Below are 24,207 nucleotides of genomic sequence, written 5' to 3'. Positions count from 1 at the left end.
AATCTCTCCGTCTCTTGCAAAGACCATCAGTTCGCCAGGACTACAGTCAAATTGCCGCTCAAACCAGGCCAAGGATCGTGGACCCAATCATCTGACAATCCACGTCGAAAGGAAAGGATCAGCATGTGGGTGGGATCTTCGTCCTTCGCCTTTGTCTAGGTTTCTAAGCGACTGCAGAAAAAAAAAGCTTCTATTGGAGAGAGATTACGAAACCCCAGCCGTGCGACTCTGAGCGGCGCTTGAGCTGACCGGAGGTATTGAAGCATCGTCGTTGCGGCCAACTCACGGACACAACAGCTTCTCCAGCAGTTTTGAATCCCACAAGTGGTAAAGAGAGAGTGTTGCGACAAGACGACAGTCTTTTGTTGTATGTTCTCTTTCTTCCAGTCCTCGCTAGCTTATAACATTTAATTCGATGCTGCCATGTTGCCGCTCGCTCCCAGCCTCCGCCATTGCCGGAGCATCATCATCTTACATACCTTGGCCCTATGCCTGCCGCTCCCTGCATTAGCTTAAATCCTTCCACTTGCAGAGCCTCTATGAAACCAGGTTTCGCAAGGCAGTCTTTGGAGTCGAAAGAGATGCTATTTCCAGCCCGTCTTAGCCCGGCTGACTGGTTACACGTACGAAGATGTACGAGATGTGACTGTCTGTCGCCATGTCTGTCGCCATGCTCCATCAGTATTTGATCCGCGAGGCTACCTGACGTCCCGAATTCAATCAAACTCCAAGCTCCTCCAAATTTTCGTCCCCGAGATTCTGACCGTCGGTTTCGCTGGCTAAGCGTACGGCACCATGAAGACGTTCGTGTTCATCAGCACGTTTGTCCAGCTGCTGGTCCCCTGTTCAGCAGTCCTCAAGCAGTGCTATTACCCTGACGGCAGCCCGTCAAGCGATTTCCCATGCGATCCCAACGCGAAGGAGAGCGCGTGCTGCGGCTCCGGGCTTGGCTCTACATGTCTCAACAATCGGCTGTGTCAATCGAATAACGGAAACATTATTCGGGGTTCTTGCAGCGACAAGAACTGGTCATCGCCTGAATGCGCCCCGTTCTGCCTGAGTATGATATTCTTTCGTACTGCCCTATTCTGACAGTTGTCGAGACAGCTTCTCCAACTAACTCGTGTTGAACTATAGGTGCCGACACTGGAGGAACTGATCTGATATCCTGCTCCAACGTCACCAACGCCGATAATTCATTCTGCTGCGACCACACAAACGGCTGCTGCGACTCCGGCGTCGGCCGCTTCAACGTGCTGCCCAAAGAGGCCTCAGTATGGGCGACATGGAACGTCGAGGCGAGCTCATACCGCGTTGTCGGCACCGTATACACCGGCAACCCGACGAGCACATCGAGCGCAGCGACAAAGACGAAGTCAACAACAGCGACTGGTACAGCGACGACGACGACGAGTTCTACTCCGACAAACACGAGTCCGAGCGAGTCGGACAAGTCCTCCGGGCTGTCTAATGGAGCAAAAATCGGAATTGGTGTTGGTGTCGGTGTTGGAGCGGTTCTTCTTGCTGCGATTGCGTTCTTGGTGTGGAAGCTTCGGCAGAGGAAGGGGTATGGTGCTGCTCCTGTGCAGGCGCCTATGCAGGAGCTCGATGGACGTGCGCATACACCCGCTGAGCTGGACGCTCGAGGGAAGAAGACTCAGGATCTGAGGCCACCGGCAGAGCTGGCGGGATAAGGGAGCTGTTTCAGCACTGTAACATCGTTCTGTAGTTAAGATACCTATACGCCTAGACTGGATTATTAATGTCTCATTAACATAAGCTTCCTATTAAGAGTACGCGGAAGACTTGATATCGACCCAGAGCCAGAAGGGAGACAAAAGAGAACCCAACAAGCCGGGCGGAGAGCAAAAAGCCGTCACGATCTACAGGCACCAATAGTTCCTGTATAGCCACACGACGAACCGACAGGCTGGACATGCCAAGGCTCCGGGAGACGTTGCCGCCAGGCTCTCACAGGTTCAAGAGCGCCATGAAGAAAAAGCAGACGCCATGGCGTTTGGATTTGGGTAGGCCATGCTGGGCGAGAAAATAGCGGAAGTCCGAGCCTCGACATGGTCAGTTGAACGTTGATGATCACACATTGTTCTGCTTGCTTACCAACGATGCTTGTTGTGAGTCCAACATCTACTGGATTTGACACTTCATGACTCGAGGCTCGAGATCAATACCTTCTGTCTCAAGAAGCTGCATGACATCGAGGCTAGTTTTCCGATAAAGCCGCTGGAGAAAGAACAGTAAACTGGGGAGCAAATTGTCAATGTACAATCCCCAGCAATTATCCCAAAGACGTTAGCTTTCCGAGGCGTTCAAGGCAATCAGTAAATAGACAATCTTGTAAAACCCTTCGGCTTTGGAGTCCATAGCGACATATCATTGGCGGCTGTGTTCCGACTGCAACTCTAAGAACGCTCAATCACTTCTAACATCGGAATCATTTCCTGAATCGAATGTTTCATGAAAGATTGTAAGAATTCTATGACAAGCGCCTCAAATTAAATATGCACTGCGAAGATGCCGGACTGGAAGTCTCTCCACCTTCTGCACGAACATCCATGATTCGGCACATTTTCTGGGCAAAGTTGAGTTGTTTGCATGAGTATCTCGGATAGGGACGGTGGCAAACGGAGGAGGTTTAATGTCCCCTTCCACTGCATGCAGAGTCCCCTCAATCCAGGGGATCATGACCAACTATAAGATATATGGTCCGAGGAACGCTTCTCTCTTACTGCTTTTTAAGACTCCTTGTCACAACTTGAGCCAAAAAAACACGACAAGCCTATAACCACATACACTATGGCTCTTCATTGGGAAACCCTGGCCCTGCATGCCGACAACGAGTTGGATTGGAGCAACGACGTGGCGCCGCCTCTTCACCCGTCAAGCACATTCAGGTTTCCCTCTGACCCCGACCAACTCGTTCCACTACGACTTCGAAGCGTAAGTTATACATCTGCATTGAGAAGAAGGCGGTTTGACTGAAATGATTGAGTATAGGCCGAAGACAAAAGCCATGTTTATTCTCGTCTGAGCAACCCCAACACCACTCGCTTCGAAGCAGTCCTCACCTCTCTGCTCAAAGCGCCATCTTTGACTTATACATCGGGTCTATCAGCCTTGTTGGGCATACTTGTCTGCCTAAAGCCCCGTCAGATCTCGATTGCCAAGGGATATCCTGGCTGCCACGGAACGATTGCACTGATTAGCGGCCTCAATGGAATGAAGAAGATACCCTTGGACTGCGCAGTAGAAGACCTCGGCGCAGGCGACGTCATCTTCCTAGAAACTCCCGTCAACCCTACAGGAGTCGCCTTAAATATCCAGGAGTATGCCGACAAAGCACACTCAAGAGGCGCCATTCTTGTCGTCGATGCCACCTTCGGCCCTCCTGGACTGCAAGACCCGTTCAAGCACGGCGCGGATATTGTTCTACATTCAGGAACAAAGTATCTTGGGGGGCATAGCGACATTCTTTGCGGCGTCATTGCAACGAATAACCAAGAGTGGTTTGCTCAACTGAGAAAGGAGCGATTCTTCTTGGGTGGCGTGATGGGGAGTCTCGAGGGCTGGCTCGGTGTTCGCAGCATGAGGACTCTGCATCTTCGCGTGATGCAGCAAAGTGAATCGGCTACCAAGCTTGTTCAATGGCTCAACTCGGCCTTGCAATTCCGTGAGGCCGATGCTTTGTCGACTAATTTGGAAGCGCATATCATAAAGGCCGCCCTCTCTAACGTCACTCATGCGTCTCTCCAGAAGGCCGATCTGGAGCAAGGATGGCTTAAGGCTCAGATGCCGAACGGATTCGGGCCCGTCTTTTCGATATGTATGACATCTCGGGATATGGCAAGCAAGTTACCGAGCAAGCTGAAGCTTTTTGCTCACTGCACGAGCCTTGGTGGTGTTGAAAGCATGATTGAGTGGAGGACGATGACCGATCCCGATGCGGATCCCACCCTGCTTCGCGTGAGCATAGGAGTGGAAAGTTGGGAGGATCTCAAGTCCGACATTCTACAGGCATTTGAAGCTGTCCTGGAGAATAAGAAGATGGCGCAGTGACATATTGAATGATGAATTGGGTGTTCACGCGCTTGTATTGGAGGAAGAGTGGCTTCGGAAAACGAAAGCGAATGCATTGCCAAGAACGTCTGAGCTGAGTTTCTATAGATCAATTTCTTCATGCGTTAATTTATAGGAAAAGTACAGCATAATACGCCCATACATGTTGTCCTCCTTCAGATTCTATCTATCTGACTCCCAATGTGTACATAGCTTTCTATACCACCGCTTCAACTGCAAGCCACAGTTGTCGGCTCAGCAACAAATGTGTCCACCACGGCATACTTGGCATCCATACTCTCATTTACGACCTTTGGGGCAGCGAAGATGACGGAGCTTCCCATGACCGGAGCGTACTTCTTCACAGCCACTGGACGAAGGCCAGCCTTCTGGAGGATAGCATCCCATTGTGCTGCTGTGCGCTCAGAGGCGCCGAAGAGGGTGTACATCTGGAGGTCGAGTCCGGCAGGCCAGACGTGAGCTCCCTGGTCTGCAATGACGACCTCGTCGATCAAGACCATAGAGTCAGCTGACATGGCGGGAACAATGTTGGCCAGGATCTGAGCAGCCTTGTCGTCATCCCAATTGTGAAGAATAGCGCGCAGGTAGTAGTACTTGGCTCCTATATATTACGATTAGTCAATGAGTTGTTCACAGAATTGCCAGTGAAGAGCTTACCCTTCACAGGTTGAGGGGTGAAGAAATCATGCGCCATCAACTGAATCCCCTTGGCGTCCGAGGCACTCTTGATCGTCTCCTCACGATCCTGGACAATGACTCGACCAGCCAGCTCGGGGTACTTGGCCAACAAGTGCTTCGCCTGGTGGCCAGTATTGCCGCCAATGTCCACGAATACTGGTCCCTGATGATCACTGGTCGCGGAGCTGTCAAGGGGGATCACGTCGAGGCAGTTTCCCTCTTTGGGGATGCCCATGAGGCTCTGAAAGTCTTTCAGCAGATCCGGGTGCTGCTTCAGCCAGGGGAAGAGGCCCAGCTCTGTGTCAAGGCCCTTCTGGAGCGCAGAGCTCTGCGTCTGGTTCTGGTATCCCGTCTCCTTCAGAAAGTCAGGAAGGGCCTGGAAAGCAGGGTTGCTGACGGCGTGGAAGAAGCGCATGGGGCTCTCAATGCGAGGGTCAGCCAAGGAGTGCGTAGCCTTTCTGGCAATGTACTGGTCCGGCCCGGCCTCCCCAACCAGGCGATTGGCTACCAGGTAGCGCATGATGCGGCTGACCAGGGATGGATCGGCCATGGTGGGCTTGGCGAGGTCAGTTGAGCTGAGGGGAGTCTTGCTCTCCGAAAGGGACTTGAAGATTCCGAGATCACCACCGATCTTGATGAGGGCAATTTGCCGTCCCTGTTTGTGAGTGGCTATTAGTGACGACTGTACGACGGTTCACAGCATGGGAGTTGGCACTTACGGAGTTGACAAAGCGTAACATGGTATCATATGGAGTCTCAAGCTCCTCTGCCGACTCCTGCAGCGACGCAATCAAGCGGTGTCTGCTGGCTTCGTCGAGAGATGCTGGCTTGAGGCTCTTTTCGGTCGCCGCGAGGTCTGCAACGAGGTCTGAAAGGGGTCGCTCCTCGACCTTGGTGTGTCCATTTACAGGCTTGTCTCCGTTGGTGGCGACGCTTCCATGGCCATTGGTCTCGGCATGACCATTTTGTGACGCCTTCTTCGCTGTCTTCGACTCGCCATTAAGATACGAAAGCGGATCATGCCGTGTAAAGTCAACCTTGGCCTTCTTGGCTGCGGCCAACCCCAGCTTTCCACGCTCAAGGCGAGGCGCAAAACCATCGATGGAATCGAGAGTGAAGTTGTCAATATTGAGAGAATCCTCAGGTCGAACCATGCGGCGTCCCTTGAGGGTCTGCAGGATAGACTGCTCTTCAGGCGTCAGCTTCTTCTCAAGCTCATCGAGAGCCTTGCGGTTCTTCTCGTCGTAGGCGTCGCCATCGAGGCCGAGGTCCTTGAGCTTCTTCACTAGGGCTTCCTTCTCCTCGAACGAGACGTGGGCGAAGGCCTTGAAGCAGAACTCCACAGTCTTGGAGATCTCGGCTTGGGTCAGCTTTCCTTTGGCGTCTGCATCGACCTGGCCTTGGATAACTTGAGACAGTAGGGTCAGCATAATGGCACAAAGTAGTGAGCACGATACTCCACGTACTGGGTCTGAACAGATCGAATGCTCGCTCAAAAGTCTTTTCATCAAAGTCGCTGATGACAGGCTCATCTTGGGAGCGAATCTGCTTCAAGGCACTAGACACGACGACGAGGAAGCGAGTGTAGCTTTCAGCCGTCTTCTTATCGTGCCATGAAGCCGCGGCCTCCTCGCTGCAGTCACCTCGAATAGCCGCCGAGATGGTCGTGGCCGCCGACAGACCGCCTGAAAGAGCCAAGTGAACTCCCGAGGAGAAGAAAGGGTCGATGAAGGATCCAGCGTCTCCGGCGATGCGGACACCGGGGAAAGCATACTGGGAGGCGCTGTACGACCAGTCAGAGGCCGACTTGATGTCGGAGACGAGTTCGGCATTGGCGAGAAGCTCCTTGATGCCGGGAACAAGGTCCAGAGACTGGAGGTAGAAGCCTTTGGATGAAGGCTCGGCCATTTCTCGCTTCTTCTTGGTAGCCATCTCCTGGTTCTGCACAATTCCCACAGAGTGGCGGCCATTATGAAGGGGGATGAACCAAACCCAGCCGCTGCCGTCTGTTCGAGCCATCTTGTTAGTACGAGCCGTCCCGACCACTTTAAGAAGTGAGCTTACCTTTGAGGGCTTCAAAGTACGGGGCGCCCTCCTTGTGTGTTCCAACACCGTGGACGCCACCATTCGTCCAATAGCCCCAGCTTGCAACGTTCTTGAGGCCCTGGTTATACGACCGGTTCTTCAGATACTTGGTGCTGATGACGCCTGCTCGGCCAGAAGCATCAACGATGTAATCGACGGCAATCGTGCCTGAACTTCCATCTTTACGAGTCCAGGTGGCAGAGACGGGTCGGCCGGGGGTCTGGGAATCTGGAGCAGCCTGAGCAAACTCAATTGAGGCCACCTTGGTCTCGTCAAACGTCTTGACGCCGCACTCCGCTGCGTGCTTGAACAGCAGCTCGTCTGCCTCGGATCGGACCACATTCCAGGCATAACCACCGGGACCACCAGCTGCAATGAAGTCGGTGTCTAGGCAAGCTCGTTAGTAGCCGGCTCGCCAGAGTATGAAGGGTGCATGTGGAATTAGACTTACAGGTTTCTGGCCGAGACCAGTTGAGGCGGAAAGCACCTCCTTTCTATGGGAATGTCAGCTATCACCCCAATCTTATTGCGAGGATTATATAAAGCTGGCCCCCCTACCTTGATGTTGAAGCCATGGGCATCCCACTTCTCGTATGCGTCGATAAACTTGAGGAAATGTCGCATGGAGGGGAGCATGCTCTCGCCAATGTGGTACCTGTGCACGTGTAAGTCGAGCCTCAACCCACTGAATGTCTTCATCGGAGGGAACTAACCTGGGAAACTTGTCCGCTTCAAGAAGGACAACGTCAATGCCTTCACGAGCAAGGGCCGAGGCAGAGTAAGAGCCTGCTGGTCCGCCACCAATGACCAGCACGGTGCACTTTTCCGGAACATTTGCCATTGTTGTTTATGAAATGAATTGTATGCTTGTTGAAAGTGGGACGATGGCGAGAGAGGTGGTTATGCTGTCTTGATGTTGATGTCTGGTGTTTGCTGCTGAACAGATATCTTGGATGTCAGGACAATGGAAACATATATACTACTTCTTGCCCATCAAAGACTCCGTGAGACTTCAAAGTGCACCTCAAAGTGGCGATGACTTCCATCTGCAGTCTCCAAAGTGACTGATTCAAAGGATTCATTCTGGACTCCGACATGCTGCACCTCCCGTCAGCTTTGCCAATGTCTTTCCGACCTTACAGTAGATTAGTCCCCAGATTCTATCGGAAGGATTTCGGGGGGTTTAATCAATCTTCAGCTCTCTGACAGCCCTGCCAAGACTGCTTACTTCTCGGAATCCGATGAGCAACTGCGGCGCTGGGCAACCCCAATAACCGCCCAGACGCAGTAAGATCTGACAAGGAATGGATAGCTGCGGGTTTTACGCTTCCGAACAGAATCGGAATTGGTGCAACTTGGGCCATGGACCAGACTGCGCCATACGCACCTCGAGTGATGTAGACTGGGGTGATGGAATCCTCAGACGGCCAGGGGTACCATAGATCGGCCAACGTCATGGTGATTAGGCTGCTTGTGGACGAGGTGCCTATACAGCAAAAGATTCCAAGGACAACTGCAAAGTATTTGGCTGGGCTTTGAAGAACAAAAACGGTTTGGTTCCATCTGCTCACTTACACACCTACCCTGCATTTCAGCGTCTTTCGAAGCTGTATGTCTCAACAGCTTCGGGATCATCCTTCTCATTCACTTCCTTGAATAGTAAGAATTATTGTTGTTGTTCATAACCATCAGCATGGCTTCAACCACCAAACCCAAGGGATTCTACTCTGCTGGCTTCTGGACAGAGTACCTCTCGACGCAGCGAACCAAGTTGCCTGACTTGGCGGACGTTAGCAATGTATCTCCTTGCGTTGTGCGCTTTCTCGGCGGCAATCCAGGAGACATGCAACTCCAAGGGACCAATACCTATCTCATAGGGACTGGAAATAGTAGGATTCTCGTTGATACTGGCGAGGTAAGTCTTTCCTGCTAACAGTCGTTGGTTTTGCTGCTGCATCCTCCATTACGAGAGCCTTCAACTAAGCGTGATTCGGGTAGGGATTCCCTCAATGGGCCGTAAATGTGACTCGCTACCTCGAAGATCACGACATATCCATCTCTCATGTGCTTCTCACGCACTGGCACGCGGACCACACAGGCGGAGTGGCAGATCTCCTCGCCCACGATCCCAGCATATCAGTGCACAAGCAAAAGCCCGGCAAAGATCAGGAACCCATCGCAAACGGGCAAAGATTCGAGACTCAGGGTGCCACTCTACGAGCGATTTGGACGCCCGGGCACACAGCAGATCATACCTGCTTCTTGTTAGAGGAGGATAATGCGCTATTTACAGGAGACAATGTGTTAGGCCATGGCTACAGTGTAGCCGAGTGCCTGGATGAGTACACCAAGAGTCTCCGTCTAATGGCAAGCTTGGGATGTGCTATTGGGTATCCTGGGCATGGAGATGTGATACGCAATCTGCCACGAAAGATGGTAACGTACATCGCACAGCGAGACTCCAGGGAGAAGCAAGTGTACGCCGCATTACTGGAAGAAGCTTCATCCGAGAGCAACAGAAGTATTGGTAGCAGCAGTAGAAGTGGCAGTAGCTATAGTGGGAGCGACTATGGTAGTGGCGACGATGAGGAGGGTGATGAGATGGGGACGGCAAAAGGCCTCTCGACGACGGACATCAGTCTTCGTCTATACGGAGATGTGTCCAAAGATCCAGTCACATTCGAGTCAGCCTTGAAGCCTCTACTCAATCAGGTGCTGTTTATGTTGGCGGATCACGGCAGAGTTAGTTCTAAGCTGGTAGGGCCAGATAAGACGCGGCATTGGTTTGTCAAGGGCTCGACATATTAGCTAGCTTCTAGGTAACCACGCTTGAAGACACTCTCCATTGTATGAACGTGTTCCAGGATGGAACAGGGTTTCCAACACAAAACTGATCATGGAACGGTCAATAACCTCCGTCGTCCCCTTCATTCCCTTCATGCTGTGCAACAGAGAGTAGCACTCAATTCCCCAGCATCAGCAAACCCAGCGCCAGCATTAAGTGTTATCAATTGCACGTGGCTAACAACCTCCGACCACCTCCCGTTGAACATACCCTTGTTCGACCAGTAAAATGATCAGTATTGAGTCTCCGGAGGACCCGTGGGATAGCAGCAGAATCCACCGACTCGGGTTCCGAGCGTATCTGAGGCTCTGGAGAAGCTCAGTGTAACAGACTGTTGACTCCGGGGCGGCATTTCAAGCTGCAACTGGTTGCTTCCTGGGCATAAGCAATCCTCAGTGACAAATTCTCCATACGCTACTCTGTACTTTGAGTGACTATGTGTCGTTGGAATGCGAATGCGGCAACCAAATCACTCCAACTGCAACTCCACCTCATTGGAAAGGCGCTACACTTAATACCCTCTGTTATCCCTGTGACTAGACACTCATCTGGCGTGCTTTGCTAAGTCTTTCTTTACCTCTGAGGGCTCATCATATACAGGCTACCTTCCGATATCAAACACTCGAAGCCTGGTTTCATTTACCACACATCAACCGCATACACAATGAACAAACCCACCATCCCAACCCCCTCTGAGTCCCACACAAGTCTGTCAGAGATCAACGACGATGCAGAATGTAACTCTAAGTTCATCTTGTTCAGCCACGAGTTTCCAAGTGGCAATGTCAAAGACTTGATACGGAGGCTCCATAGATATGCCAAACTGCCTCGATACTCTCAGCTTGCCCGCTTTCTGCAGGAGAGCGCTTCGGTGCTCAGGCAAGAGGTCCAGAAGCTTCCACGCCCACTGCGTGATCAAGTCCCCCCCTTCAGCGATATCATAACACTGGCGTCACATTGGGACAGACTCAAGGAGAGTGCTTTGTGTGGGACGTGGGAGGGTGCTTTTCTTTGCATCTATGAGATTGCTGTGCTGATTGGGTAAGTCTTTGTTGTCTCACCAACTCAAGAGATCAAAACTGACAAGGGATCAGACATCATGAAGCACATGATCTTCCTTACACGCTCGGGACAAAAGACGCCATTGGTAGAACCTGTCTGGCCGGAATCAGCGTCGGCCTCTTTTCAGCTGCAGCAGTAGCCGTCTCAAGTTCTCTGGTAGACCTCGTTTACTACGGAGTGGAAAGTGTTCGCATTGCCTTCTCATTCTGCGTCCACGTGGGCAAAGTCTCACAGCTACTTGAGCCTACCGAGCGCACAAAGGCAGCTTCGTCTGTTAGCTGGGCCTATGTCGTGATTGACGTTCCGGCTGAAGTCGTGCAGGCAGAGCTGGACCGCTTCAATGGCCAACATGAAGCGACAGATGCCGATTCAAAGGCGTCCCGCCTCGCCCAAGTCAGCATCAGCCACGTTGACCAGGCTTCAGTAGGCGTCACTGGTCCGCCGGCTCGAGTTGAACAGCTCTTTCGCCGATCGGAGGTGCTTGGCTCATCTCGTCACTCTCCGCTGCCCATCTCGGGAGGTCTTTGTCATGTTCCCAACGTGTACGACGCTGACGATATCCGTTCAATCCTTGAGACTGCCGAAGTATGGGAAAGATGGTCCTCTCGTCCTGTTCGGCTGCCGCTTCTGTCGCCAAACACAGGGGCCCCCTTTTTGGCGGCTGATGCGTACCACCTGATAGAGGCCATCTGTACTGAAGCTCTAACGAAGCCTCTGTACTTCGACAAGATCGCCGAGGGTGTTGTACTGCAGCTTTTACATCAAGAGGACCTGCCACCGTTGTCGATCCAGATCCTGCACTATCGCACGTCGCTCATCTCAGACACAATCATCTCCGACGTGACAAAGAAGCTGTCAGCTGCTAGTCCGTCAAGACAGGACCTGGTCGACTGGGCAATGGAAGACGAGGGTGCTTCTGAACAGCCTCATGGGAACTCAAGCCTCCCACAGAACTCCAAGCTGGCTATTGTTGGCATGTCATGCCGGATGCCGGGGGGCGCCGACAGTCCCGAGCAATTCTGGGAGCTGTTGATGAATGGTGTTGATACTCTTACCATTGTTCCAGCAGACAGGTTTGATGTTGACGCGCATTTCGACCCCAATGGAGAGATGGAGAACGGTGTGGGAACCAGATTCGGCAATTTTATAGACAATCCTGGATACTTTGATGCCGGATTCTTCAACATGTCTCCACGAGAGGTAAGCTTGTACTCGCTACAGTCTTGATATGAACCACAACTCTAACGATGGTATCTTCGTGAAGGCTGAGCAGACAGATCCCATGCAACGTCTAGCCCTTGTCACTGCATACGAGGCGCTGGAAATGGCCGGCTTCGTCCCAAATCGAACGCCATCCTCTCACGTATCCCGTGTAGGCACTTACTACGGCCAAGCCAGCGATGATTACCGTGAAGTCAACGCGAGCCAGAAGATTGGCACCTACGGCATTCCTGGCACCGAGCGTGCTTTTGGAAATGGCCGCATCAATTACTTTTTCAACTTCCACGGGCCAAGCATCAACGTCGACACGGCGTGCTCGAGCGGCTTGGCTGCGGTACATGCCGCTTGCTCTGCACTTTGGGCTGGTGATGCTGATACTGTCGTTGCCGGGGGACTTAATGTTATTGTAAGTGGCAAAGCAAATCGTGATAAAAAAGATTATGCTGACCAAAGGCTGTGATAGACAAATCCTGACATCTACTGCATGCTAAGCAAGGGACACTTCTTGTCCAAGACTGGCCAGTGCAAAGTGTGGGATTCGGGCGCTGATGGCTACTGCCGAGCAGATGGAGTTGGCTCTGTGGTCATCAAGCGACTGGACGATGCCATTGCCGATAATGACAACATCTTGGCTACTATCGTGTCGGGCTCGACGAATCAGTCAGCGGAGAGCATTTCGATAACTCAGCCACATGCTGGCGCTCAAAAGGACAACTACCGCCAGGTGATGGACAAGGCCGGCATCAACCCTCTGGATGTTAGTTATGTCGAATTGCACGGCACTGGAACCCAGGTGAGCCTATCAAGTCTGTGATTTATGCTTGTTGAGGACTCTAGGCTAATGTGTTGTTTAGGTCGGAGATGCTGTCGAGTCGGAATCAGTCCTCGACTTCTTCGCCCCCCTAGGCACTCGTCAACGCTCCGAACAACGATTACACCTCGGCGCAGTTAAATCAAACATCGGACACGGTGAAGCTGCAGCAGGAATTGCTTCGTTTATCAAGGTTCTCTTGATGTATAAACATGGCATGATTCCGCGTCACATCGGCATCAAATCAACAATGAACCCCGTCGTGGCTCGGCACCTGGCTAATCGAAATGCGGGCATCCTCTCCGAAAACCGCCCCTGGCTTCCAAAGCCCAACGGCAAAAAGCGCTACTCCATCGTCAATAGCTTTGGGGCTCATGGTGGAAACACGACGTTGTTGCTGGAAGATGCGCCGTTGCCGCTGACCCAGGGAGAAGTCGACGATTCCTCCCTTCCAGGGGCGACAACTTCTCAGGTCATTTGCATCTCAGCCAAAAGCAAAGCTTCACTTCGGGGTAACATCAGCGCTCTGATCCGTCATTTGGATACTCATCCAGAGACAAAACTCAGGGACCTGTCTTATACGACGTGTGCGCGAAGAATCCACCATCACATCCGCATTGCCACCTCCGTTTCCACCACTGCCCAGCTTCGCAAGTTCCTTGAGGCCGCCTCTGAAAACGTCGATACTCACGCAAAACATGTTTCTGCAGCCAAGAGAAAATCTGTTGTGTTTGCCTTCTCCGGTCAGGGGTGCTTCTATCAAGGCGCCGCTGCACAACTGTTTCAACAGGCACCTTCGTTCCGTGAGCAGGTTCTCCAGCTCGATCGAGTTGTTCGCCAACTAGGCTTTCCCTCCGTACTCGCTGCTATCATTGGCGATGCAATAAATGCTACGACATCGCAAAATTGCTCCAGTGCAGCCAGCGAGAGTGGTGACGACGGAGCTGCCTCAACTGACGGAACCAGCTCAGTCTCGTCAACGGTGACCATTGAGAGCCCGCTTGTCATTCAACTCTCCATGGTGGTCATGCAGATTGCCTTGGTACAGTACTGGGCACTTCTGGGCATCCAGCCTGACCTCGTAATCGGCCATAGTCTTGGAGAGTACGCCGCTTTTGTTGCAGCTGGCGTACTGTCCGTGGCAGATGCCCTATATCTGGTCGGCAGACGAGCTAAACTCATGCTGGCTGCCTGCGAGCCCGGAAGCCATGGCATGCTGTCAGTTCGCGGTGCTTCAGTCGGCCGCATCGCCGAGCTGTGCAAGGAGAGTGGCCAAGAATATCGCTATGAGGTATCGTGCATCAACGGAGTCACGGACATTGTGGTCAGCGGCTTGCGGGCCGATATCGTTGCTCTGCAAAATATGCTGCAGGGTGCGGGTCTGAAATGCGTCTTGCTTGACATCCCCTTTGCTTTTCACTCCGCTCAACTAGAGCCCATCTTGGAAGAATACGAAGACGCAGCTCGCCGTGTCACGTTCAAAGCCCCTGCGGTTCCGATTGTCTCACCACTTCTCGGAAAGTGCATCTCCCAGGGCGAGGTTATAAACGAGACTTATCTACGCCGTGCCACGCGGGAATCTGTCGACTTTGTCACGGCACTTGATGCCGCTCGGGCTGATGGCTTGGTCGATGATAATGCCGTTTGGATCGATATTGGACCTCATCCCGTGTGTACTTCCTTCGCACGCAACCACTACCCGAAAGGGACCACACAGGCCTTTGCATCACTCAGACAAGGAGATGATACGCTGTCTAACTTGACGGGAACTCTAGCAGCACTACACTGCTTGGGTTTGCCAGTTGCTTGGAACGAGTACTTTGCTGCATATGAAAGGTCCCTTCGCCTCATTCATCTCGAACCGTATCAATGGAATCAGAAGAACTACTGGATCCAGTACGAGGGCTCATGGACTCTGGATAAGACACATGCGGGCAAAGCCAAGAACGACAAGAAAGACTCATCCTCTCCACCATTCTTCACTTCGTCTGCACAGGCAATCATTTCACAGGAGTTCAGTGAGTCTGTCGGGCGGATGACGGTGCTGTCCAATCTGGCCCACCCCGACCTTGCAGGAGCAGCTACTGGACATAAGATTAATGGAAGAAGCGTAGTTACTGGGGTAAGTTTGGCTCACTTGAATCCCTTCTCATGCTGTCTGCATTGCTAACGGACCCTTTCACAGAGCATATGGGCGGATCTCACCCTCACTATTGGCGAGTACTTGTACAAACAGATGGTAAAGGATGGCGACGAGCCATATATGGACGTTCGAGATATGGAAGTCCTCGAAGGACAAGTCTTGTCCTTGGAACCATCAGCGGAGCAATTCATCCAAGCTGAAGGAGTCTTGGACTTGTCGAAAAGACTGACTCACATCACCTTGTACACAGCCACTGCCGACGGAACCCGCAAGACGGAGAAGCCATTCGCCACGGCGACTGTTTGCTATGAAGACGTGCAAACCTGGAAGTCTGAATGGCAGATGGCTTCGCATCTAGTTGCCTCGCGCGCCGATTCCTTGTGGAGAGCAGCAGGCGAAGAAGCGGCAAACGCTCGCAAAGTCAGCAGCCTCTCTCAAGGCGCTGTATACCAACTCTTCGCAAACGTGGTTGACTACAGCTCGCGATACCGCGGAATGCAGCGTGTAGCTCTAGCCGAAGAGACGCAGGAGGCTACAGCAGACATCACGCTGGATGTCGACCGTCACGGAACCTGGCATACGCCGCCTCACTGGATCGACAGCACCTTTCAGCTCGCCGGCTTTGTCATGAATGCCTTTGGTGTTCAGGGCACGGGAGAAGCTGCCGCGTCTTCACGAGACTTCTTCTGGATCACTCCTGGATGGCGTCACTTCCGTCTGGCGGAGAAGCTTGAGCCGGGCGTTGCTTATCGCAACTACGTCCGCATGTTCCCAGTGAAGGGCGAGCCTGGTGCCTATGCCGGCGATATATATCTGCTGCGGGGCGAAGCAGTTGTGGGAGTGTGTGCCGGCATCAAGTTCAAGAGAGTTCCGCGCTCGTTGATGCCCATCATGTTTCCCTCGGGCCAGACTGGCAAGAGTCGCACTCAAGCTCCTCTCCCGAGTCATACCAGTCGCAGTATTGCTCCCAAAGAGCCCGTCAAGCCAAAGCCGCCCAGCGCTATTTGTGATGTTCCTCATGCAAGAGAGCAGCAGCCAGTCGTCGCCAGACAGGCACCAGAGCCTGTTGCAAGAGCGCCGCCAGCAACCCAGCAGAAGCCGAAAGAAGGCGGACCAAATCCTCATGTGGCCGCTTGTTTGCAACTCATTGCCGATGAGACGGGTCTAGAATTGGAAGATTTATCTGGCGATGCCGCATTCGCAGAGTTGGGCGTGGACTCGTTGATGTCGCTGGCTCTGTCTGGCAAAATGCGTGCCGAGCTGGGTATTGAGGTTCAGGCGTCCATTTTTCTCGAATGCGCGACTGTACAAGAGTTGACGGAGTGGCTGAGCAAATAGATTGAGGAAGGGTCGGTTCTCCAGTGTTTTTCGGTTTGAAGATGTTAGCAAAGCGAAGAGTGATGGGCAGAAGAGTGGTAGAAGTCATGTTTTGGCGAATGTGTTGCCCAGGGACATGGCAAAGAGCTGGTCCCTATGAATGTGCATGAGAAGTAAATATAACTTGAACGCATTATCTCAATTGTTAAATACCTGTTTTAATATTTGCCGGGAGTTTATTTAGTACCCAACGTTATTGTCGCACAAAAGGGCATGTCCTGGATATTCTTGGCTGACCATCAAAGCTTCACTCCAGCACGACTCCTAGCAACTTCAAACCCTATCATTCCTAACTACAGGTTCACCCTTTGACTAGGCTCCAGATTATATTCCAAATATCTTATACGAGTTCAGTTTCTCTTTGAATATGCTTTCAGTGAGCCTGAGAAGTTGAGTAGTTTCCTCTTCAGTACCCCGAAGTTGAGAATATGGCTGCTGCTGCATGCACAACCAGCTTTAGAGTGACTCTAGCATTCTCTTTCTTTCACATAATACAGATCTCTTTGAGAAAGATTGGATGAACATCAGAATGCGAAATATCTTCTCGATCTCGATCAATGTCCCTGAAAACCTCCACTTGATAACATCATATAAGAGAATGTATTCCATTCTCACGATCTTATGTAGACCCATCAAGAAGAGATGCGACTCTCAGCTCTCTCGTGGAGTCTCATTGCTCCGTTAACCGATGTAGCTATTCATTCTTGACCCTTCATGTTACGGGGAGCCTCGGTCCATGTAGGGTATGCGCAGAAACATGGATCCTACGAGTTCACTCAGCCTTATCTCATTAAGGTAAACCGAGGTCATACCCAGACTTTACCACATTGTAGCGTCCGGCTCAACGGAACCACACCCTCTGTTAATTCGCATCAAAGGATACCCGCGGAACGGCAATAAAGCACGCAAGATGATGCTTCTGGATGGACTGATTCTCCCTGCTCAATGATCGCCTTGCAGCGGACCTGAAGATCATGCCCACATGCTCAATGGGCTAGAACTTGAGACACACAGTAGACGCCAAGGACCCTTTTCTGCTTTGGTTCCCATTAAGCGCCCCGGCACGGAGAGCAGCCGAACGAGGGTTACATTTGGAGAAGACGTACAGCGAGATCCGACCGGTGGTGTAGCATTGCATCTTACACCCAGATTGCGTGCAGCCTTTACGTGCTTTACGACCTGCTGAACCGGGCACACCAGCGCGAGGCCAGGTGTTATCGACGGCGCAATATGGGCCAGCTGATGTGGGACGTTTCAATGGAATGGAGGTCGATATATCATTCTTTCTCGAAGCTCAGCAACTGATGACTGGCAGTGAGTTATTTCTTTGCTCAGATGCAATCTCCGTTAACAACCATCCCACGTGTTATTTGAAGATTGCAGCATGGGGGCAGTCAATAGCGGGAGGTTGTGTAGATTCAGCCGCGAAAGCTCCGTTTTATCCATACTGTCGACCGTGATTCTCCGATCGCCAAGTTGTTTGATCAGAGGCCCATCTCGGGAGCTACCTTGACTATTGCTTGTCTGTACCCTTGGAATACTACATGAATATTGTCCATGGACACAAGATGCGGCCCTTATGCTATGCTCCCAATGCATTGGTATCTCAGATAATAAGCCCGCATCATTCAGAACATAAGCAGTCAACGGAAGCATATCTTGTGAAATACGAAGCATATCAAATCTCAAATACCACACGCGTAAACGACAAAGGTGAGCCCCAACATTTCTATTTTAGGGGGCCAAAGTGCCAACTGCTGGGCGATGCATGCTGATGGCTTGTATTCTCCCCAGCCGCGGCAATTCTCGTCGTTAGATCGGGCTCTTTTCTGCCGTCTTACACTCGCCTCATGCATCCTCCTCACTTCTGCCTGTCAGACCTGAATTATGCGGGGTCAGCGTCACAAAGTCCTACGAGAGCAGCTCACCCAGCCGCGTTGCTCGCTTCGATAAGAGTATTACTACCTAGGTGTCTGATGCGAGGCGCATACGAAGCCTCTCGGCTCACCATACGCTTCTTACACGCCGTCGTGGGCCCCCCTCCATGAAGGAGCTGGATCCTGGCCCGCATGCAGAAAGGAACCCTGACCCTCAGCCATACGCTGGGCTCAGATGCAACGTCGAATCCATATGGGCATTGGCTAGTTTCAGCCATTCCTGCGGCTCCGCCAACCGATGGAACGCAGATTAGGGGGGAGAAATCGCAACCTGTTTCCTTGCTATCTTGCAATCCTTGTGTAATTCACACGGTGAGCTCAGAGCCTAGGTATGGGAAACAACCTCTACAAGCCTTATAGTATAACATTGTTACACTGCGATTGAGTTGAGTATCTTAGTTCGTCTGGCTGATTATACCATACAAGTCCAAAGTGAGGCTCTAGACCATTGAACTCAGTCCTGTTGGAACGCGTTGACTGTATCTTGTTCAACCATGGCGTCCTCTTACGGCACTCATGCCCCGGCTCGGAAACTCAAGGACTCGTGCGACCTGTGTTCAGCCTCCAAGCTGCGTTGCAACAAGCAGAAGCCGACGTGCGCTCGTTGCGCAAGTCTCAACCAACCATGTTCCTACAGTCCAGCCCGTCGAGCCGGCAGGCCACATCGTGTGAGGGAGAAGAGCCAGCAGCAATGCTTGGAGATGTCAGTTGACAGCACGATGGGGTCTGTGGGAGATGGCAGCAAAAGCCGCGAGATGAGCCTCGATACGACATTTCTCTGCATGCAATCAATAAGACAGGATCAGAGCCATCCACAGCAACGGCAGCAGCAACGGCAATCGCAGCAACAACAACAACAGCAGCAGCAAGCAGCTGTACCACCATCTTGCCAAGCCCCTTATCAAGATGCAGGCGGCGGCGACTGTGCCAGAATTGCCATCACTATCTTGGAACAACTAGATGTCGCCAGACGAAGGGCGGGTCACACATCCGTCAGCTCAGCAACCACAGACGCATGCCAGAGGCTTTTAACAATACTCGTATGCCCATGCTCAGAGCAGCCTGGTGTAGCACTCCTCGTGGCATGCGGATGCATCTCTCTCATGGACACGGTACATCATTGCCATGTCCTCCAGAGTGCGCCAAGTCAGGAGACGTTGACTAGAACAACACCTAGCCCCAGCCCAGAAAAGGATCTACCTGGTTGGCATAGGCCGTCATCTTCCAACAACAACGGCCAGGGAGTCGAGCAGCTGGCAAAGATTGCCAAGGTCATCTTGCAGTTCACAGACAGATACTCGCAAGAGCCAAAGGGCGGTGCAGCATGGACGCAAACAACATGGCTGGTGGCCCCGATTGCAGCATTGCTTCGATTCAGATTGCAGACTGTCACTCATCAGGCGGCGAAGAGTTTAGTATTCTAACAGGGGAACTCAGACACTAGACAAACACACAACGAACAAACATCCCGGAAGATTGCTTTATATAGAAGAGTATCAGCTGTGCTTGTTTCATTATGATAGATTTCTCGCTCATTACTGTAGCAATATACGCATAACTGTTTAACATTACTAGTAAGATTCTACATTTGGTTGCCTCTTTGGTTACACAGACATCAAAACGGCAACTTCACTGCACTGACTGAGCACTTTGAGAAGCATCCTATCCCCATAGATCAACAAGGAAGAATATAATACAAAGCTCCAGGTCTTGAAAGAAACAAAAAGGCAAAACATACAACAGCCGGTGTTCGCCAGTGGTCACCCACCTGACTACTAATCTGCCTCTCATTAGCTTGACTCTGGGAGAGCGGACGGGATCCCGTATTCTCTAATGGATATGGTCGTATGTGATGGGCTGTGTCTTGTCTACGATCATGAATGGGAGGATCTGAGGAGAAAAAAAGGTTGGTTGATTCGTTGGTTGGTAGAGTTGACAAGTTGGGTTGAGAGATGAATGTTCATTGTAGTGCTATCTAGAGTGTCTCTGCTCCTCTCGCCCACGCGCTACTGGAGACCGGCATCTTTTCTTTGGTAAAGTCCCATAGTCGAGCGTCCTGTTCATCAATAGATATCCCTGGCTTAAGCTCGGTCATACCAGCTTCTTACGCACCAGGCAGAAGGTTGCCCCCAATGTATCGCGGGAATCCCGAGAAGCTGAGCCACAGCTCGCCGGTTCCAGGAGGGCCCCCAACGATTTCCTTCTCACGGCTCTTGAGCTCATCAACGTCCCAGGCAGAAAAGACAAGCTTGCCGTTGAGGAACTTGGCCTCGGGAGAAGCAATCCAGACGAGGAAGTCTGCGGGAAGAGAGACTAGAGAAGAGATTAGCATGTTTGGCTTTAAACCAGTTGTTGTGATACTTACTGTCGTCGTAATCAAAGGGCAGCTTGGTAGTCTTGGACAACTGGGCAGACATGGCAGTGTCGAGGAATCCAGGGTGCACGTTGTGAAGGCGCACTTGAGGGTTCTCGGCAGCAAAGGATTGGAGGAGCTTGACGGCCGCCATCTTGCTGCTCACGTAGGCACCCATACCGGGGAAAGGCGGGAAGAGAATGCCCGCAGTTGTGAGATTGACGAGTGTAAACTCCTTCTCCTTGTTGGCCAGGACGGCAGCCTGTGCCACCACCAGCGTTCCCACAACGGTCGTCTTGTAGCCATCGAGGAAAGTGGTGGGATCAGCTTCAACAAGGGGAACAACCGGGGCCAGGACGCCAGCAGCATGAATCACAATGTCGATGCCGCCGAATTCGGCTGCCACCTTGTTGAAGACGTCGCGGACGGCTGGTGCGTCGCAAAGGTCGACCTTGTGAGTCTGCACGACGACATCGGCGTTCTTGGACCGCACGAGGGCCTCAGTTTCGGCCAAGGCATCAGAACGGCGTCCAAGAAGAATAAGAGCTCGCGGTCCCGAGACGGCGTAGGAGGCGGCGGTGGCACGGCCAATGCCGCCAGAGGCACCGGTGATGAGGACGACCTTGCCATTAGTTGACAGGGCGGGCGAGCTAGGAGAGATGGCAGGGTAGGTGGTTGAGTGAGCCACCTTGGTGTAGGAGAGCGGTGGCGGTGCCATTGTGTCAAGCCGTGTCTGTTCGGGATGAAGAGTTTAGTGTACGAGGCGAGTGATGAGTGAAGGATAGGCGCTAGAGCAACAATTGGTGTTCAAGGATTGAGAGGAAGCGTGTAGGTAAGATTGAAGCGTGAGAGGTAAGATGCTCTGACATTGACAACCTCGACCCAATCCATCAACCTTTATAACTCACAGCCTAACAGCTATACATCCACTCTGGTTCACGTTCGTTCCAACATGTCGAAGGAATACACGAGCAATGCCCCGAGACACTGTGTGATGTAATATTCGGAGGAATGGCCGACACGCAGTTACATTGCGTTAGTGCTGCCAAAGGATCCTTCAGGTGTGTTGGTCGTAAGTGCAGCGGCCCTCAAATGTGCGTTGGCCCATGCATGTTCCCACGAGGGAAAAATAGGCCGCAGCCCCCAATCATATCGAGGAGGGGGTCCTTTGTCGTCGTCCGCGTGTTTTCGCACGCCTAGGGATTTGGGGCTGACGGGGAGCAAGCCAGCAGCTGCGCCCTCTAATACGGCTGAGAGACGTTTTATGGACATGGAGAGGAGAATGGCGCTGGAGACGTGCATATCGGCAATGTTTCAGCTAGCAGGCTTGCCACTATCTCGAGAAGCGAGCGTGTGCTGTACGAGAACGATGATGTCGGGAGACGGGACGAAGAAGTCATCTTGATAGGCCTACGGCCGGCCATGACTATGTATATAGTATCAATCTCATCATGCCTACCTACGTGAAACGCATTGTCCCTTAGGTATGCCGGTACGTTGATATACATTCACTCTTTGAGCAAACCACAGCCATACAGACCTCCCCATACCGCCCCAAATGGACACCGCAGACGCATATGAGCGTGGAACTTCCCTGCCACCTCCAGACGCATCAATGGACGACTTCTTGGACGTCGAGAGCTTTGTCACATCCGTTGCAGAGCTCCTGACCCCTCCTGATCTCGAAGCATTCAACTTTGAGAGCAAGGACCTGTCGCCCAAGTGGCTGAACGACGTCTTCTCTATTACACCAAGATCAACCACCGAGCTTGTCCCTCCCTCTACAGCGGAGATCTCGGACACCACATCACTACCGAGAGCGACATGTTCGGAGATTCACAAGTGCCGAAACCCTCAGGGTCTTTGCCTTAGCTTGGCCACAGGGCTGCTCAAGTCAATGCACTCCTGCTCCCCGTCGTGCCTCCTCGGGCTCGGCATGGGCAGCCAGCACGGAGAGCCGCCGTTGTCTCGGGCTGTCGACAATGTCCTGTCCACCAACTACGAAGCCCTGCGGGCCATTCGTGGCTTTCTCCGATGCCCTTGCTACGCAAGTCCGCAGCTGCAGCTTCTGGTGACTGTCATGTGCGCTGAGGCCATCGCCTGGTACTGGCGCATTATAGACACCTATGGCAGCCGCTGCGGTAGCACGAGCATGGACGGTAGTGTCCAGCTAGCGGAGAGGGTCGAGATGTCGCGGAGGTCGTTCTTCATTGGCGACCAGTGCTTGGAGAGCCGTCTCGAGGCGAGCCTCATTGGCCAGGTCGTCGCCAGTAGACTGCAGGAGCTAGAAGATCTGATTGGGGACATTTCGTGGAACACGGAGCAATCTGCCGCAGCCACCAGCGAGCCGAGAGGCCATCCAATGTACAGTGCGGTGCATATAAGGATGGATGCGTTTCTGAATACGCAGCTAACGGCAGTTCGACGGGAGTTGCTCAAGCTACGCGATGACGCTCAGGGGCATCAAGAGGAGAATAGTGGTCAACGATATGCTCATGGGTCGGCTTCTAGATGATGGCGTACAATCTTACTCTGGAATATTACACTGGATGCTGGCGATAGTACATAGACACGAAGAAATAGAGACAGAATCATGTTCGCTCGTACATCATGGCTACACTCTCTACACTCTAGCAACTCCCTCATCAGAGCTATAGCCTGATTCACGTACTAGAACAGACAGTTACACTCGTAGTCATTACGGGGACTCCTTACGTGTCTCACGAATGATGTTGCTGACGACGTCTGACGGTTGGGCAAATAATACTGATCTCCACGAAGGATTCCTTTGTCGATATCGACATGTGATGTGTTTCCAATGCTCCACGCACTACCCCATTGCTGCGTCAAACACTTGGCAAGGGTCTCCGATGGAGCTAAACGCAGCTTTTCAGCTCCCCTGAATCCTTCGATCCTTTCACCAAGTATAAATGATCAGCGTCAGCACTATCTGCCGACGACTGAGATTGTAATCGGGATCCGAGAATCCCTGTCGCTTACATGTTATGTATGGGCGGCAAAGCTTCAACCACTAAGGAATCCTTGGGATGCAGCATTGGCGTGTATAGTAGAATAGTGCGCCGCAATTGGTCTTCGGCATCGTCCTTAAGAGTTGTCACAACGGGATGTGGCATAAGTAAGATTTCTTCGGAGTCCGTAATTAAGGCGCCCTTGCCGATATCCGGGCCCCCTTACACTATTGACATTGGAAGCGATCAAGAGCGCCACCAACGGCACTGAATATTGCGACGACCGATTCCGAAGCTCTGTAGTTGTGTATGTAAGTTGTATCCACTGGGATGGTGGCGTAGAGGCATCCTTTGGAGGTCATGCACCACATGAAGCCATGACAGCCTCACTTTCGGCAACATCAGGGAGAGAGAGTTGGTGCAGGTGGAAGAATACCTAAGAAAAGCATATATAGACTCAGCTATATACTAAGAAGGCTATGGCGCTATTTATTAGACATATCATCTACAGCTGTCATAGTTTTAACATCTCGTTGAAGGCTTGACGAGCCACCTAGTCTCTCCTTTATCCTTTTCCTTGCCTTGGTGGTTCATTGGTGTTCATTGCGAAGCAAGGTCTACTACCTATCTA

General features: G+C 52.1%; 8 protein-coding genes across 8 annotated transcripts; 6 read left to right on the top strand and 2 right to left on the bottom strand.

Annotated features, from left to right (window-relative positions):
- Positions 1 to 822: 822 nt before the first annotated feature.
- On the top strand, positions 823 to 1,565 carry TRIREDRAFT_41501 (uncharacterized protein; the record flags this gene model as incomplete). Its single annotated transcript, XM_006969121.1, has 2 exons — positions 823 to 1,060; positions 1,138 to 1,565. Coding segments are annotated over 2 exons (666 nt in total), but the record flags the coding sequence as incomplete, so codon positions are not given.
- Positions 1,566 to 2,814: 1,249 nt separating this feature from the next.
- TRIREDRAFT_69605 (cystathionine beta-lyase/cystathionine gamma-synthase) lies at positions 2,815 to 4,074 on the top strand (the record flags this gene model as incomplete). The annotated part of the gene is made up of 2 exons (XM_006969180.1): positions 2,815 to 2,958; positions 3,016 to 4,074. The coding sequence occupies 2 exons, from the start codon at positions 2,815 to 2,817 to the stop codon at positions 4,072 to 4,074; spliced, it is 1,203 nt and encodes a 400-aa protein (XP_006969242.1).
- A 230-nt stretch (positions 4,075 to 4,304) lies between these two features.
- TRIREDRAFT_69652 (uncharacterized protein) lies at positions 4,305 to 7,699 on the bottom strand (the record flags this gene model as incomplete). The annotated part of the gene is made up of 8 exons (XM_006969126.1): positions 4,305 to 4,696; positions 4,753 to 5,428; positions 5,493 to 6,181; positions 6,240 to 6,779; positions 6,838 to 7,245; positions 7,310 to 7,352; positions 7,417 to 7,513; positions 7,572 to 7,699. The coding sequence occupies 8 exons, from the start codon at positions 7,697 to 7,699 to the stop codon at positions 4,305 to 4,307; spliced, it is 2,973 nt and encodes a 990-aa protein (XP_006969188.1).
- An 852-nt stretch (positions 7,700 to 8,551) lies between these two features.
- TRIREDRAFT_69625 (uncharacterized protein) lies at positions 8,552 to 9,666 on the top strand (the record flags this gene model as incomplete). Its single annotated transcript, XM_006969179.1, has 2 exons — positions 8,552 to 8,773; positions 8,857 to 9,666. The coding sequence occupies 2 exons, from the start codon at positions 8,552 to 8,554 to the stop codon at positions 9,664 to 9,666; spliced, it is 1,032 nt and encodes a 343-aa protein (XP_006969241.1).
- Positions 9,667 to 10,367: 701 nt separating this feature from the next.
- Positions 10,368 to 16,278, top strand: TRIREDRAFT_81964 (polyketide synthase; the record flags this gene model as incomplete). The annotated part of the gene is made up of 6 exons (XM_006969178.1): positions 10,368 to 10,744; positions 10,798 to 11,885; positions 11,971 to 12,392; positions 12,450 to 12,779; positions 12,841 to 14,919; positions 14,983 to 16,278. 6 exons carry the CDS (start codon positions 10,368 to 10,370, stop codon positions 16,276 to 16,278), a joined length of 5,592 nt encoding a protein of 1,863 aa, XP_006969240.1.
- A 2,470-nt stretch (positions 16,279 to 18,748) lies between these two features.
- On the top strand, positions 18,749 to 19,678 carry TRIREDRAFT_111742 (uncharacterized protein; the record flags this gene model as incomplete). Its single annotated transcript, XM_006969177.1, has 1 exon — positions 18,749 to 19,678. The coding sequence occupies one exon, from the start codon at positions 18,749 to 18,751 to the stop codon at positions 19,676 to 19,678; it is 930 nt and encodes a 309-aa protein (XP_006969239.1).
- Positions 19,679 to 20,196: 518 nt separating this feature from the next.
- On the bottom strand, positions 20,197 to 21,453 carry TRIREDRAFT_123946 (cellulase signal transduction associated dehydrogenase). Its single transcript, XM_006969125.1, has 2 exons — positions 20,620 to 21,453; positions 20,197 to 20,567 (listed from the first exon to the last, which is right to left on the bottom strand). Exons 1-2 carry the CDS (start codon positions 21,323 to 21,325, stop codon positions 20,359 to 20,361), a joined length of 915 nt encoding a protein of 304 aa, XP_006969187.1. The 5' UTR covers positions 21,326 to 21,453; the 3' UTR covers positions 20,197 to 20,358.
- Positions 21,454 to 21,559: 106 nt separating this feature from the next.
- TRIREDRAFT_111739 (uncharacterized protein) lies at positions 21,560 to 23,122 on the top strand (the record flags this gene model as incomplete). The annotated part of the gene is made up of 5 exons (XM_006969176.1): positions 21,560 to 21,603; positions 21,634 to 21,679; positions 21,865 to 22,037; positions 22,092 to 22,099; positions 22,146 to 23,122. 5 exons carry the CDS (start codon positions 21,560 to 21,562, stop codon positions 23,120 to 23,122), a joined length of 1,248 nt encoding a protein of 415 aa, XP_006969238.1.
- Between the last annotated feature and the right edge of the window lie 1,085 nt (positions 23,123 to 24,207).

Source organism: Trichoderma reesei (assembly GCF_000167675.1).
Source record: "Trichoderma reesei QM6a unplaced genomic scaffold TRIREscaffold_29, whole genome shotgun sequence".
In the NCBI taxonomy this organism is placed as follows: domain Eukaryota; kingdom Fungi; phylum Ascomycota; class Sordariomycetes; order Hypocreales; family Hypocreaceae; genus Trichoderma; species Trichoderma reesei.
This window is presented reverse-complemented; position numbering and strand designations above follow the sequence as displayed.

Bases quoted from the DNA above. Each gene is read 5' to 3' on its own strand.
- TRIREDRAFT_123946 (XM_006969125.1), bottom strand. From the start codon at position 21,325: ATGGCACCGCCACCGCTCTCCTACACCAAGGTGGCTCACTCAACCACC. The intron at 20,568-20,619 runs GTAAGTATCACA...TCTCTTCTCTAG, and splicing joins GCCCTTTGATTACGACGACA to TCTCTCTTCCCGCAGACTTC.